General features: G+C 33.7%; 1 protein-coding gene across 1 annotated transcript in view; it reads left to right on the forward strand.

Moving 5' to 3' along the window:
• The first annotated feature begins 4,004 nt into the window (after positions 1–4,004).
• The window catches only part of LOC110024852 (RNA-binding protein BRN1-like), a 48,474-nt gene continuing 38,722 nt past the window's right edge, over positions 4,005–13,756 (forward strand). The window contains exons 1-2 of the mRNA XM_020725026.1: positions 4,005–4,494; positions 4,646–4,728. Coding sequence (XP_020580685.1) covers positions 4,275–4,494; positions 4,646–4,728 — 303 coding nt within the window. The 5' untranslated portion in view covers positions 4,005–4,274. The remainder of the gene's footprint in view (positions 4,495–4,645; positions 4,729–13,756) is intronic.

The raw sequence follows: 13,756 nt of genomic DNA on the forward strand, positions 1-13,756 counted from the left end.
GGCAAAAATATTACTTTAAAACGAATCTAATCATTCAAATAATGAAAATCTTTAAGATTTATAGGTCTACATTAACCAAATATTTTCTTATTCCTTACAAGTGTAAGATATGATTTATTTTATTTTGAAGTCTACTACACATTTAAGGGCAAATCCTTATATTTAATTGCATCCTAGGAGTTGTGAACCTATGATAAATTCTTCATTAACGTATTAGCTTGTATCATTTAAGATTTCCTCATTGAATGCTTCAAGATTTGTGTTTGAAGTTTTTCAAATAAGGTTTGGTTGACTCAGTGATTTAGTTGATTCGATTAACCCGGTCAGGTCGGGTTGACCCGGTGGTTTAAGTTGATTCGGGCTAACTCGAGTGAGGTCTGGTTGACCCGGTGCTTTAGTTGATTTAGGTTAGCTCAAGTTAGGTCGGGTTGACTTTGTGATTTAAGTTGATTCAGGTTAACCCGAGAAGAGTTTTGCATGGGAGAGAAGTCTTGGAAAGAGAGGATTTTCTTAATTTTCTTATAGAGTTGTAAGAGGAGAGAGAATGTGAGAGATTTCTTCTTCATTACATTTCTAAGAGAGAATTGAGTGTGATTGTAAAGAGAGAAAGTGCTTAAAGGGAACTTCAAGAGATTTCATTGAGGAGTGTTAGATAAATTATGGTCTTCCCTTTAATTATTTTTTAAACTTGTTTTTATATATAAAATATATGTTTTGTCGCATTCTTGTCATGAATTATGAGTAGTATTCTTTATCTTTCTCCCTACAATGAGATATAATTTTTTGAAGAATTAGTTTTGTTATATAAGGTTTTAAATGTCAATAAATTGTGACGATTCAAACTCTGATCTTCATTTACTTTTCGATCTGACTAATTAAAATGTTAAAATTTGTTGAGAAACATAAGATCCAAAAGGGTTATGCTTTTTACAATAAAGAAAGAGTCACATTCAATTTCATGGGTGAGAATGTAGTCTATGGGGTTGCGTGCAAATAAAAAGGAAAATATAATTTGATGGACGCAAAATTAGAGATTTTAAGGTGACATATTAAAATCCCCAATTTGGTTCAGATGCTTGGAAACTAAAGCAAATTATTAGCCCTCAGGGGAGGGAGAAGTGAGAGCTATGGAGTAGCAGCCATTCTCCTCTCAACCTAACCATGGATTTAGGGACCAAACTCTGGATTAGTCAATGTTATTTACGTACACTCAGAGGGTAAAAAATAAGATTGCCCCTACTTGTCACAATACAATTTTATATGTATTTAAAATGATTTTAATTACTTCATAATCCATAAACTCATTGTAAAGGGGAATGATACTTTCCTAAATTTTAACTCTTCGTTATAAAACTTTGTTTAGTCTTTATAAGTTTAGTTTTGAAGCTTAGTAATTAGTTTAGTTAACTTAGTTATTTTAACTGCATTCCATTTAACACACATTAAATTTTCCTTAGATTCATTTTGCTTACTTAAGTTTTATAGTTTGAATATTGTGTTTGACGTTATGACCATAAGAATTTTCAACTCTATGTTGGATCGATACTTAGGAATCCATTAGAGTCCTTTATTACTTGAGCGATACGTATGCTTGCATTATTATTACGGTTTGACAGCTTAAATATTTTAAAAGATAAAACTATTTAAACTAAATTATTCTTATTGGGATTGAATTGCATATTTACTATTTGTACTACTGTGAGGGTGTTGTAATATTGAAAGATATTGGCAACGCACCACAAAAACCACTGCATCACCCAACACTACTATACATGCCAACACCAACTTTAGATTAGCCAATGTTATTAATGTTTGGAAGATGTAAAGAATATGTATGCTTCTATCTATCACAATACCACAGTAAAACCTCTAAACACTTGAAATGTTACACTGATTATGAATTGTTTGCAAGGAGAAAGTCTCTTTTTGTATATATCTTGCTTTTAACTTCCATTTGTACGAATTAGTAAACTTTATTTCAATGCATAAACTACTTTAAATATTTTCTGCAGTCTTAATTAAATATTTTTCAAAGTTAAATTACTTCATTCCTTTCATTTTCCTGTGGGATTGATATTGAGGTTTTTAGAGAAAACTCTATATTACTTGAAACGATACGTATACTTGCGTAGTACCCATGGTAAAAAAACTATTAATCTAAATTTTATAATAATATATTTGTTCTCACTAGCCGTTAAATATAAATTAGGTAAATATTTTGGCCATATTTGGAACATTAATATCTGCGTAATTGCGGGTTGGGTCAAATTTTTTGACCCCAAGTGTCAATTGTATCAGGGAGGATATTAGAGAGATTCATCATAATATATAAAAGTTTTCAGAATAAAAATCTTTTTATGTGCTAAGTAAGGTGTCAATCGCCTGAGATATGCTGAGCAGTACATTAATATTGTCGGTTAGCTTGTTTCAACTGTCAGGAGCTAGACATCATTTTTGAGGTACTCGCCTCCTAGCCAAAGCCTAAAAAAAAAAGACAAATAAATTTTCAGACTCTAGATCTGTTGCATGAACTCCTTATCATGCTCATTGTTTAAGGGTCTTTGAGATAAATTTCTTGTCATTGGTGTCTCTTCCATTCTTGTTGGTAGCATGCTCACGCTCACTGCTCCTTTAGAAAATTAAATCTAACTTTTTTATATGAGGCATGCCCAATAATCAAAATAATAGTTGCCTAGAAATATAAGTTGAGAATAAAAGAGAAATAAATAAACGAGCACGCAAACTTGTCTTGTAGGGGGAAATTGAGGTACTCCGAGGCTCTGCTACCCATATTATATATTGAAATTGAAGGGTTACAAAAAAGAATAGAAGATAGATCGCCTTACAAAGTATGGGTCTAGAGCGAAGAGCCAAAATTCCTTTTTATCTGTATTTAACCCCTATTTATATAAGATAGAGGCATAAAATGAAAAATTACATATCTACCTCTATTTTAAAAGAGAGTTGCAAAACATTATTGTCTTTTACCATGACTTTTTGTATTTATAACTAATTTCAGCATTTTTAATGTATATAGGCCGATGTGCTAGTGACAGTCGGCAGGATCTTGAGTCAATCGACCGTGTTGGTGCCGGTCGGTGATACCATGAGTCAATTGAACTTGGTGGTGTCGGTCGGCAGGAACTTGAATCAATTGACCACGTTGGTCGGTCGACGAGATCTTGTGTTAATCGACCGCACTGGTGTTGGATACCGATTGGTCCTCACTTTGAGAATTTGATCGACTTTGAGGGTTATAGCCGATCGACCAGAGTGTGGTCTGTCGGCTTGCCTATTGCTTGGTGATCTTTGGGGGAAGTGTTGAAAGAGCCTCAGCTTGATACTTGTGAGATTGCTGGGGGTATTAGACCTTTGTCCTGTCATTGGGGTGAATATTTGTTTTTGGTCGGCCTGGGTAAACCTTTGGTCGGTTGCTAGCCATTTGGTCGTCTTGCTGTCAATTGGCTGGCAGTTCTACAACCGGTAGGCTTCACGAGTACTTATGATTGTTTGTTAGAAGAATATACTTTGTTTTATCTCATTTGATCGGGATCGTAAGTTGTCTCAAGATTCGTGCATACATTTTTGGGCATATAAATCAGTTATCGCCTCATTTGATCGGGATCGTAAGTTGTCTCAAGATTCATGCAGACATTTTTGGGCATATAAAGTTGTTAGAACCTAACAATAGCATTTTGTCATCAACAGAGGCCAAGTGATTCCAAACATTAAAACTAAGGCAAAACTCACTAGTTTTTATCATTCATTTGATTGCACGGCACAATGCCCAAGCATAAAAAATATACATAGACCAACTCAAAGGGATGATCAATTCGAGTTCATTCGGATCCCAACTAGGCTAATTATTCACGAGCTATTTTATAATGTTAATATGAATTTTAAAAGTGTCGAGCTAAGGCCAACTGGAGCACTTGTTCAATATATAAGTCAAATGCCAACAAAATTCATAAGTTAGTAAAATATTATTGTTGGCCCATAGGTACAATATGATAATCTGAGTATCCTCCGAGGCCAGAATATGAGAAGGGCTAACTAAGATTTACCAATTCTCCGCCAAATCGCATTTTTTCTGAATGGCAAATTATCAGTCTCTTCAAGCCCTTTTCTTCGTTCCAATGCCCTTCAACGGTTGAAAATGAAATTATTATCTCTAATTAGTAAACTGTCCATCGACATTACCGCAGCTAGCGAGATCACGTCGAAGATTCAGCGAGGCGGAGAGAGAGAGAGAAAGAGAGTTGATTGGGAGGAGAATGGCGGCGGATGGAGAGGGTAAAAACGTCGCCACGGCTATTACAAGTGCTGCTGCGGAAGGGGGAGAAGAGAATGATGGAGGAGAAGAGAGCGTGAAGCTATTCGTGGGTCAGGTGCCGAAGAACATGACGGAGGAACAGCTGCTCGCAATGTTCAAGGAGGTGGCCCTTGTTGACGAAGTGAATATCATCAAGGACAAAGTCACGAAAGCCTCGCGGGGTAATCGATTTCTTCTTATTTTCTCTCGATTCGTTTCATTCGTATTCGTCGCTTTTGGCCGGATCTCGGGAATGCTGGCTTTTAAATTTGACTTAATGGTGGATTTACTGGTCGCACTGGCCTTTCTGGCCTCATGATTTATTTCTCGCAGGTTGCTGCTTCTTGATCTGTCCTTCTAGGCAGGAAGCCGACAAGGCAGTCAATGCCTGTCACAATAAACGAACGCTCCCTGGAGTAAGTTTCGATGTCAATCTTGCTTTCCATTCGTACTTTTCTTGGTCTGAGTTATTTTGATCTTGCCTTTGTGATTGGGAAAAGCTGGGGGCAGGTAATGTTTGATTCAGATTTTCGTTTTTGTGTTCAACGTATGAGAGCTGATACCGGGGCTATGTCGTAAATGTATTTCGTAGACCAACATCCAGATTTACTTACGGATTTTAGCGGAGCTAGAATGTTCTTTATCGGGTTTTTTTTGTAATAAATATATACTTATAAAAATGGAAATTTTTTCAAACCTGTGTTGAGAAACCATGATCCTCAAGTAACTATAGCGCGATATAGTCATGCAAATGCAGGGAAATATGCTGTCTGGTAACGGATTTAGAGCATGATTTAAGCTAAATCTTGCCAGGCAGTCATTTTGGACAAGATGAAGGCGTGGATTTGATAAATTCGGATTTGGCGGATTTCGGCCGTAAATACCGTAAATCCTAAATCCCACAAATCGGTGTGCTTACAAGATTTATGGGATTTACAACGAGAGCGATTGGGATCGCAGTGGATTTACACAGAACTTGCCAAACCGTTTTAATGGATTCGCGGGATTTAGAAGATTTCATTGCGAGACGGTTTTTCATTCAGGATTTATTAAATCCGGATTTACAGGATTTAGTAAATCCGGATTTACTAAATACTAATAACTTAAAATAAATCTTTTACCTAACAGTCCTTAAAGAATCGGAGCAACTTTCTATAGTTTTGTCGGGTTTGCGGCAAGGCTTGGATTTTACTATATGTGACAATGCATAAAAAAATCCTCCCTATGTGAAGTCCGAATTGAACTTGGTAAGCCCTAATTGAAGTAGGTAATGTGGATTTTATTCAATTGGCTGGGCTTGTTTGAATGAAAATCTCTCTTCAGAGAAGTCATATCTTGATAAGGGTTACGGCTTGACTCAATGAAAAGGCATTCAACATGCTGACGAGTTAATGTTCATACCAATGGATTTTACTCGTATTAGTGTTTTCAAATAATAGATGTTATTTTCCGTGCTATAGATAGCTATCTTGAGCGTCCATCTTGACTCGTAGAATAATTTGATTAAAAATGTGAAATTTAAGGAAAATACTTAATGATCTTTGTTTTAAATAAATCCATTTCCAGGTTTTAAATCAAGATGAACAAGAGCTAATTAGAAAAAAAGGATGAACTCAGTTCACCAAAAGATTTTGATGTGGTAAGATTTTGTTGCATTGCAGATGTATGGGTGCATTAATTTAGCAAACTGGCTTGAAGAACCAATTGGTAGGATGATTGTGACTCCTACTTTCCATTGTTATGTTTAGGAATAAAAATGTAGAGGGAGATAGGAAGAGAAGATCCACTAGCAAGTAATTTTTCTTGTAGTGATTTTATTTAATTATAATTTTCATGCACTAAAAATCTCATTTTCCTTTACTAGAAATCTGTTCTCCCAATGTTCTCTTCGGATGTTGTCTCTGTTGGTTGGGTGAGGAGAGGCTATAGTGCTTCACACCCTTCTTTGGTTGGCATCACTACAAAGGTGTGATGCAGGAAAAGCTTATAAAATGAAAATAACTTAATACCCATCTCAATATAATTTTATTCAAATTTTTATTATAATTTTTTCTCTGGAGTTTGATAATTTACTTGAAAGGCGGTAGTTAAAAGTTGGTAATTAGAAGTTGGTTGGTAGTTGATAATAGTTGAAGTGAAGGAAGGTATTTCTAGTTTGATTGAAGCCAATTATGATCCCTCCCCTTCATTTATGTTGCAAGTCATCATTAACATCATTAATGAAGGGACTTACAATTTAATTCAATTTGAATGGTTACATTTCATGATAAATTAAATTGAGGAGCTACAAGATCATTGCAAGCATCATTAATGTGCCGATTTCATAAGCATTCAAAATAGACTTTAAAATTCAAATGTGATCTTATAATTTAAGCATTCAATTCAAAGGCTTCTAGAATTTAAAATATGGAGTTTACAAAAATCACTCAATGCTTTATTTAAGTCATTGGGTCTATTAAAATTCAAAATCAAATTTGGGAGTTACACAACCTTTTTTATGTTGAAGATAAACATAATTTGAATATAGATGAATGAAATAGAAAATCTTTGCTTTGTTCTCAAATTTATGTTATTCTTGCAATAGAGCTTCATAATTTAGGCTTAGTTTTCCAAATAACCAAGTTGAGCTTGACCAAGCTCATCATTTCTCTTATCCTTTATCCCTCTCTCCTCTCTACTCTCTTTTCTCATAAAAAATTGATGCAACAATCCTATCCTTACAATTATTTTAGCTCTCAATTATTTCTCTCTCTGAGCCTTTCCTCCAACAATCGGTTCCTATTCTTATCCACCACCACTACACTTTCGTATCATGGTAAAATATTCTATCTCATCATCTTGGATACTTCAAGGAGAGAAATTGAAAGCTAAGAATGCTTACCCACCAAGTCAATAAGCCTTATGAAATTTGAAGAAAGAACTCTCCAATAATATTCAATAATTTGCTTCAATGAGTGGTAGATTTTTTTTTCAATCCTGGGTAAGTTTGTCTAGTATATTTGTTGAGATCCTTAATTGATACATTATTACTTGTATAGAATTCAATAGTCTTACATGTGTCTTGATAAGCTTAAGTGGTAATTGATTTCATTGAAGTACTAAACACCACCTTAAGCCTTACCCAATCCATTATGAACCGACCAAACTCTTTATATACTTGAGAGTTAATTGTGGCAAGATTTGTGCTCCACAATAAAATAATTCTTAACCCTTGAGAGTGATTTAAAGTCACAATCATTGGGGTATAAGTGTAAGCTATTTTGGTTTTAATCTCTAACTTATAGATGCTTTTGCTTGAATGAGTAACACATTGGTTGTAAACAAAGTGAAGCATCCCAAGGTTTTGGGTTGAAGCGTTCACCTTAACCCGAAAAAAAAAAAACTCATAAATGCCTATTTATATTTATAAAATTAGTTGGTGACACATACAAGAAAGCTATAAAATATTATAGTTACTCATAATTTCTTTGTTAAATATTATTCATTTCTTATATAGAATTTGGGTAATTTAAATTTAATTTGTGAAACATTTTTTTTATTTGTAGGTGCAAAAACAGAAAAAGCCCAAAAAATTTAATAATTTCTCTCTTAAAGTATACAAGTGACTTGTGTAGATGCAAACCTAATAGAATTTTATCAGAAAGACTTAAATTACTTGAGGAGAAAAGCATAATATTCCCATGAAAGATTCTTGTAAACCTTTCATAACTTAATTCAACCACTATATTTTAAAATAATTTCTTTTTCTTTATTTCTTCTAAAATTCTTTCAAAAGCACCACGACATTTGCATTCTCATTAGTTATTAGCTAACGTCATGGACCCTAATTCCTCTTATTAGCCAATGAGAAAGGATAAATGGGTTGTCAAAAGTTACATGATTAGAAATGAGGATCATTGCTAGATGAAATTTGAACTAGAAATTAGGGATGGTGAAAAACCTAACAATTCATAAAACTCTTCAAGGAATATTAGGATTTTTTTGTTCAATATAAGGACAATAATTAGAACTCTCCAATATAAGTAGTGTAACCCATTCCCTCTCTTACCATACATTATAACTTTATTATCATAACTTGAGAAACAATGAAACCTTTTGACTATTTATAATCTGTAATAGCAAATGTAGGATGATCATTGGTGGGAACAATACATTATTCCATTGTGTATCTACTTAAACACTGTGAAGAGCTAACCTAAAATTTGAGCCCTGTCATCACACTTTTCATGTTACTGGGATATAAACTAGTCATTGATTTTGACATGTAGGTGCCTTGTTCCCATTAAATTAGGTATCCATGAAGATAAAATTTGATGTAATGCCTTCTTTTAGGTGTACATATCATTTTAGGAAAACTGTGAATTGATAATATGAATGTTATGTATGAGGGTCATGATAATATCTATATAAAACATAAAAGCAAACATATCAAAATATACTCATTCAAACCCACGAAGGAATTTATACCCCAACATAAATCTCATAAATCGTAACAGGAATCCATCACCTACAATAAAATGACTGCCCTCTAATCTTGGAAACAATTATTAATTAATAAATCAATCATTTAATGAGGCTTTGTTTCTTGAAAAAAATACATTATTATTTGTTAAGAGTCACATGAATACTTTAATTTGAGATGCACTTATTGAATCATCACCGTATTCATACACTTCCTCTGATCTCTTTTGACATTTATATTTGGAATGCAACATTACACATTTGATATTTTTTATGATCTACTCATTAGTGTAGCTTTTGAAGGTCCTATCAATTCAATTCCAATGATTGAAATTTTGCCCTCATGCACTGGAAGGTGAAAACTGCATACACGCTATCAACCGAAATAATAAGTTTAACCACCTTATGGAAGATGACCTATCCTACTACTTGAGACACAATTGTTGTGATCTCAAAAACTCATCATGCTCCAAAACTTATACTTGATTTATATTAATCTGATGCTATGAAAAGTATTAAAAACCATAACATGTATACTGCTAAAAAAGGCTTATTCATGAGATCACCTAATCTAATACATCATTTATTTCAACATAATATATCGAAACTACTACAAAATTTCATGTTCTTCATTTACATGTGCTAAAATCGTTTGACATAAGTAATATTAACTATATATAGCTATCTCCACAAGTATCCATCATATGAGTATATTAATAAAATTTATACATTATCTCACCCTCATTTTTACTACATAAAAATGAACAAATTGTCAAAATGGTCCCCAGATTCTTTGCAAGGGAACATTTTATTCCGAGAGTTTGTCCCCATACCATATAATATGGGTTGAAATAGTCCTTAATGAGGAAGATTTTGACTTCCATTAAAACAATATGGAGACTAATTTAGCACTTTTATAAACTTTGGGACTAAAGTGACCCAATGTAAATAGCCAGGGGACTACTTTGGTACTCTACTCACAAGAAAGTGATAAGATGCTTCAAAATATATAGTATTATTAAATTGAATGATTGCCATCTGAGTTAGCCTTTGGACATATTACCATTGATGAAATGTATAAAGCATTGGTATTGTCAAAGTAACCCACTTGCATGCGATATAAGTTCACTTCTACAGTTGCTGGAGTTTTTAGTTATCTTAATGACTAAATGTATTGTACTATAGGATGCACCTTAAGCAATAAATACTCCACGACCAATTCAGCACTCGAGTATTGGCTCTTTCACTTCACTATAACACTATTAACTCTATGGAGCAGAGTTCATCAAGTGGAGGAAACTTATTTTAAGATACATCTAGAAAAGGAAGATTACCTGTCCATCTTAGTCTAATTTTCTTTCAAATTATTATTGTCATTTTTTTTCAATAGTTAGTTAAGTTTCTTGGAAGTTGGTAGTTAGAAGTAGTAGCTATAAGCTAGTTGGAACTTGGAAGTTGAAAGTAGTTGAATTAAATGAAGTTAATTATGTTATGATTGAAGTTAGATGTGATCCCTTATCTTCATTTATATTTTTGGCCCTTCATCATCATCATTAGTGAGGTAAAAGAGTGACAAAAAATTCAGATATCTGGGAGTTACTTTTCTAATATCATTAAAATGAGGAGTTGCTAGATCATTAAGAGCATCAACAAAGTGACAGTTTCACAAGCATTCAAGAAAGGGTTAAAGCTTCAAAATTTGATGTTATAATTTAAGCATTCAATTTGGCTGCCTTACAATAAAAAATATGGATATTATGAATCATTCAAAGATTCATTTAAGTCATAGGATGTTAAAAAATTCAAATTCAAATTGGGAAATTATGCATATTCATACTGAAAATTAATGTAATTTTAACTTTATTAGTATATTTAAGATTTCAAAGTCGATCATTTGTATTATAAGGGGTGTATGAGTGAATGGTAGAAGAACCGTGCTTTGTCCAAAAATTTAGTTTGTGAACCAGCTGAGGCGACGTTCATGGAAATCACCCCCCCCCCCTCTCTCTCATTTTACTAGATATTCTCTTCTAAAATCCTACCACCATACATTTCCTTAAAAATGCTCTATCTTTTGGCCATCACTCTCTCCTTGTCTTCTTGTTTATCAATAGATTGATTATTCTCATCTGCATACACTCCTTGAAGCGGTCACCTCGTAGAGCATCTTGGTTTAAGGCCGTCGGCGATTACACACTTACCTCATTAATGAAAAAAATTGATTATGATTTTAAAACATTGCAACCATAATATATAAAGTGAAACCTATATCAAAGTAATAAATATGTAAATATTTAGGAACTTTAGAAATGTTTTCTAGATACACATTGGATAAAAAAGACTACATGATTTTATGTGAAGTAAAATCAAGCTCTTAGGACTTATCATGAGATGCAGAGTGGCATTGATTTCTCTCTTAATGTCCTTGATGATATTAATGAGTAGTTTAATGAATAGATATGTGCTAATATCTTAAATATTGATGATATAGTATTTCTTTGTTTGTTATGATGATTACTGAAGTACAAATTTGATGTATTCAAGATTTGATTTCAGGATCTGGGCAACAACTTCTAAGTTCTTTATTAGCTAAGCTAATTAGCACCCACAAATAAGTTGTTTGATGATAAATATTTTACCTGAGATGATATTTAAGGAGTATTAGTTGAAAATGACAGGAAACTAAACTCACTAAAATACATGTCAAATCAAATTCAGGTAACAAGAGCTTCTAGGTATGCAACAACATAGTTTGATGCTGATTAGGAGGATGATAAGGTAGTTGATAGGAGGGATTAGACTAATAAATGGAAGAAAAATAGGGGGGGGGGTGGGACATAGTCATGGTGAAAAGTGTATGGATGGAAAGATTTTTCCATTTTGGTTTTTGGATTGAAATATATTTTGAAAATGAATTGTTATTGCCTACTATAGTGTAATATTAATTTCATGATTATCATACTATACTCTAGCAATATTCAACATAATTGAAATAGGTGACTTTTCTTAGGGGATGTTGCGCATTGAGCTTCAAGGATTAAGCAACCATTTCGCCTTGAACGTGCCCACCATCACTGGTTTTAAGTCCACTTGAATAGTTTCTTTGCCAACTCTCTTAAGAAAATTTCTCAACATGAGTGCATTCAATGAAAGCATCTTTTCTGCGACTTGTAAAACTATGCTATGGCTTTGGTAACGTTGCGCTTTTTATGTATTTTGTTTTTTGGCGTAAAACAAAGTCAATGGTATTCTCATGATGATGTTCTAACCACTACAAGTTGTTGACCTTAGAAATGAAGCCATGTCGGAGGTTCACATGTACTGTAGTGCTTTATGTGCACTTTTCCGCATAAATCAAAACTGTATTAACTTAATTGTTTGAAAGCAAATGAAACGACAGGCTTATATCGTTTTGTAGAGAAACATATTTCTGTAATTGTTTTCTTTTTTTTTTTTTGATATTTTTATAACTTTTCAATGCTTGTAGTATTCTTACCCTTCTTCATTGGTGCTGCATATATAAATTTGGGCTTTAATAATAGTGATAATAATTTAAAATAATTATGTTATGATCTGTTGAAATTCAAAATAATACAAAATAATTTTATTGATATGAAATGAGAGTATAAATAACCCTTACATGAATTCTAAAATAGGAAAGACAATAAAAAATAAATAACAGGAAAGGAAACATATAACACCTATATTTTCAATTAATCAATTAATATTAATTACCTGAAAATAAAGGAAACAACATAAAACATAAAATAGGAAAGGAAATAACTTCAATCCAAGAAAATAAATTTAATCCTCATAACTTCTACAACAACAACGACAACACCAACAACACCAACAACAAAGCCTTAATCCTTAATCCCACTACTAATCCCACTACGTGGGGTTGGTTACATGAATCCTTTTTCTCCATTGTGTCCTATTTAGTGTCATATTTTCATTTAATTCTAATAAATTATGATCCTTTTTTATACAGTAAAGTTTGTAAGGAAGAAGTCAACCAACTAGAAAAGTTGCAGGGTATGACCTGCAGAAAAAAAATAAAAGCTCCAGAGGTAGGCTTTGCTGCAGGAAAAAAACTCTAGAGGGGGCCTGTAGGAAGAATTTAGGTGGAGGCCTGCTGCAGAAAAGCTCCGGAGGAGGACTCGCTATAATAAAAGCTCCGGAGGAGGGTAGCACAGGAAAGATTTTGGAAGATGACTTGATGTAGGAAAATGCTTTGGAGGAGGGCCTGCTGTAGGAAGATTTCTGGTGGAGTACTTGCTGCAGGAGAAGTTCCAGAGAAGTGCCTTATACAGGAAAAAAAACTTCAAATGAGGGCCTACTGCTGGAAAAGCTCCGGAGGAGAGCCTGATGCAGGAAAAGCTTCACAGGAGAGTCTCATACAAGAAAAGCTCCACAATAAAAACTGCTGCAGGAAAAAAGTTATGGAGGAGGTCTGATGCAAAAAAAGCTCCGGAGGAGGGTCTGTTGCAGGAAAGATTCTGGAGGACCTGATGCAGGAAAAAGCTTCGGAGGAGGGTTTGCTGCAGGGAAAGCTCTGGAGTAGGGTCTGTTGTAGGAAAAGCTTGCAACATGATACTTTCGGCTGTAGGGAGAGTTCTGGTGGCAAAGGATAAAAATAGAGAAGAACCTGCATAGAGTTTGAGAGAATTTATAAGTGTACCGACATGCCAATTCTTGTTTCAACCCAACAATTACAACACACCACCAACAACAACAACAACAACAACAAAGCCTTAATCCCGCTACGTGGGTCGGCTACATGAATCTTTTTTCCGCATTGCGTCCTATTTAGTGTCATATTTTCATTTAGTTCTAATAAATTATGATCATTTCTTATACAATAAGCCCAAGTCTTTCTAGGTCTACCTCTGCCTTTCTTAACATAATTCGAATCTAAAACATCTACACTCCTAATCGGATCATCAGATGGTCGACGCTTTATGTGACCAAACCATTTAATGC

The sequence above is a fragment of the Phalaenopsis equestris genome, unplaced genomic scaffold, assembly GCF_001263595.1.
Source record: "Phalaenopsis equestris unplaced genomic scaffold, ASM126359v1 Scaffold000276, whole genome shotgun sequence".
Taxonomy (NCBI): Eukaryota; Viridiplantae; Streptophyta; class Magnoliopsida; order Asparagales; family Orchidaceae; genus Phalaenopsis; species Phalaenopsis equestris.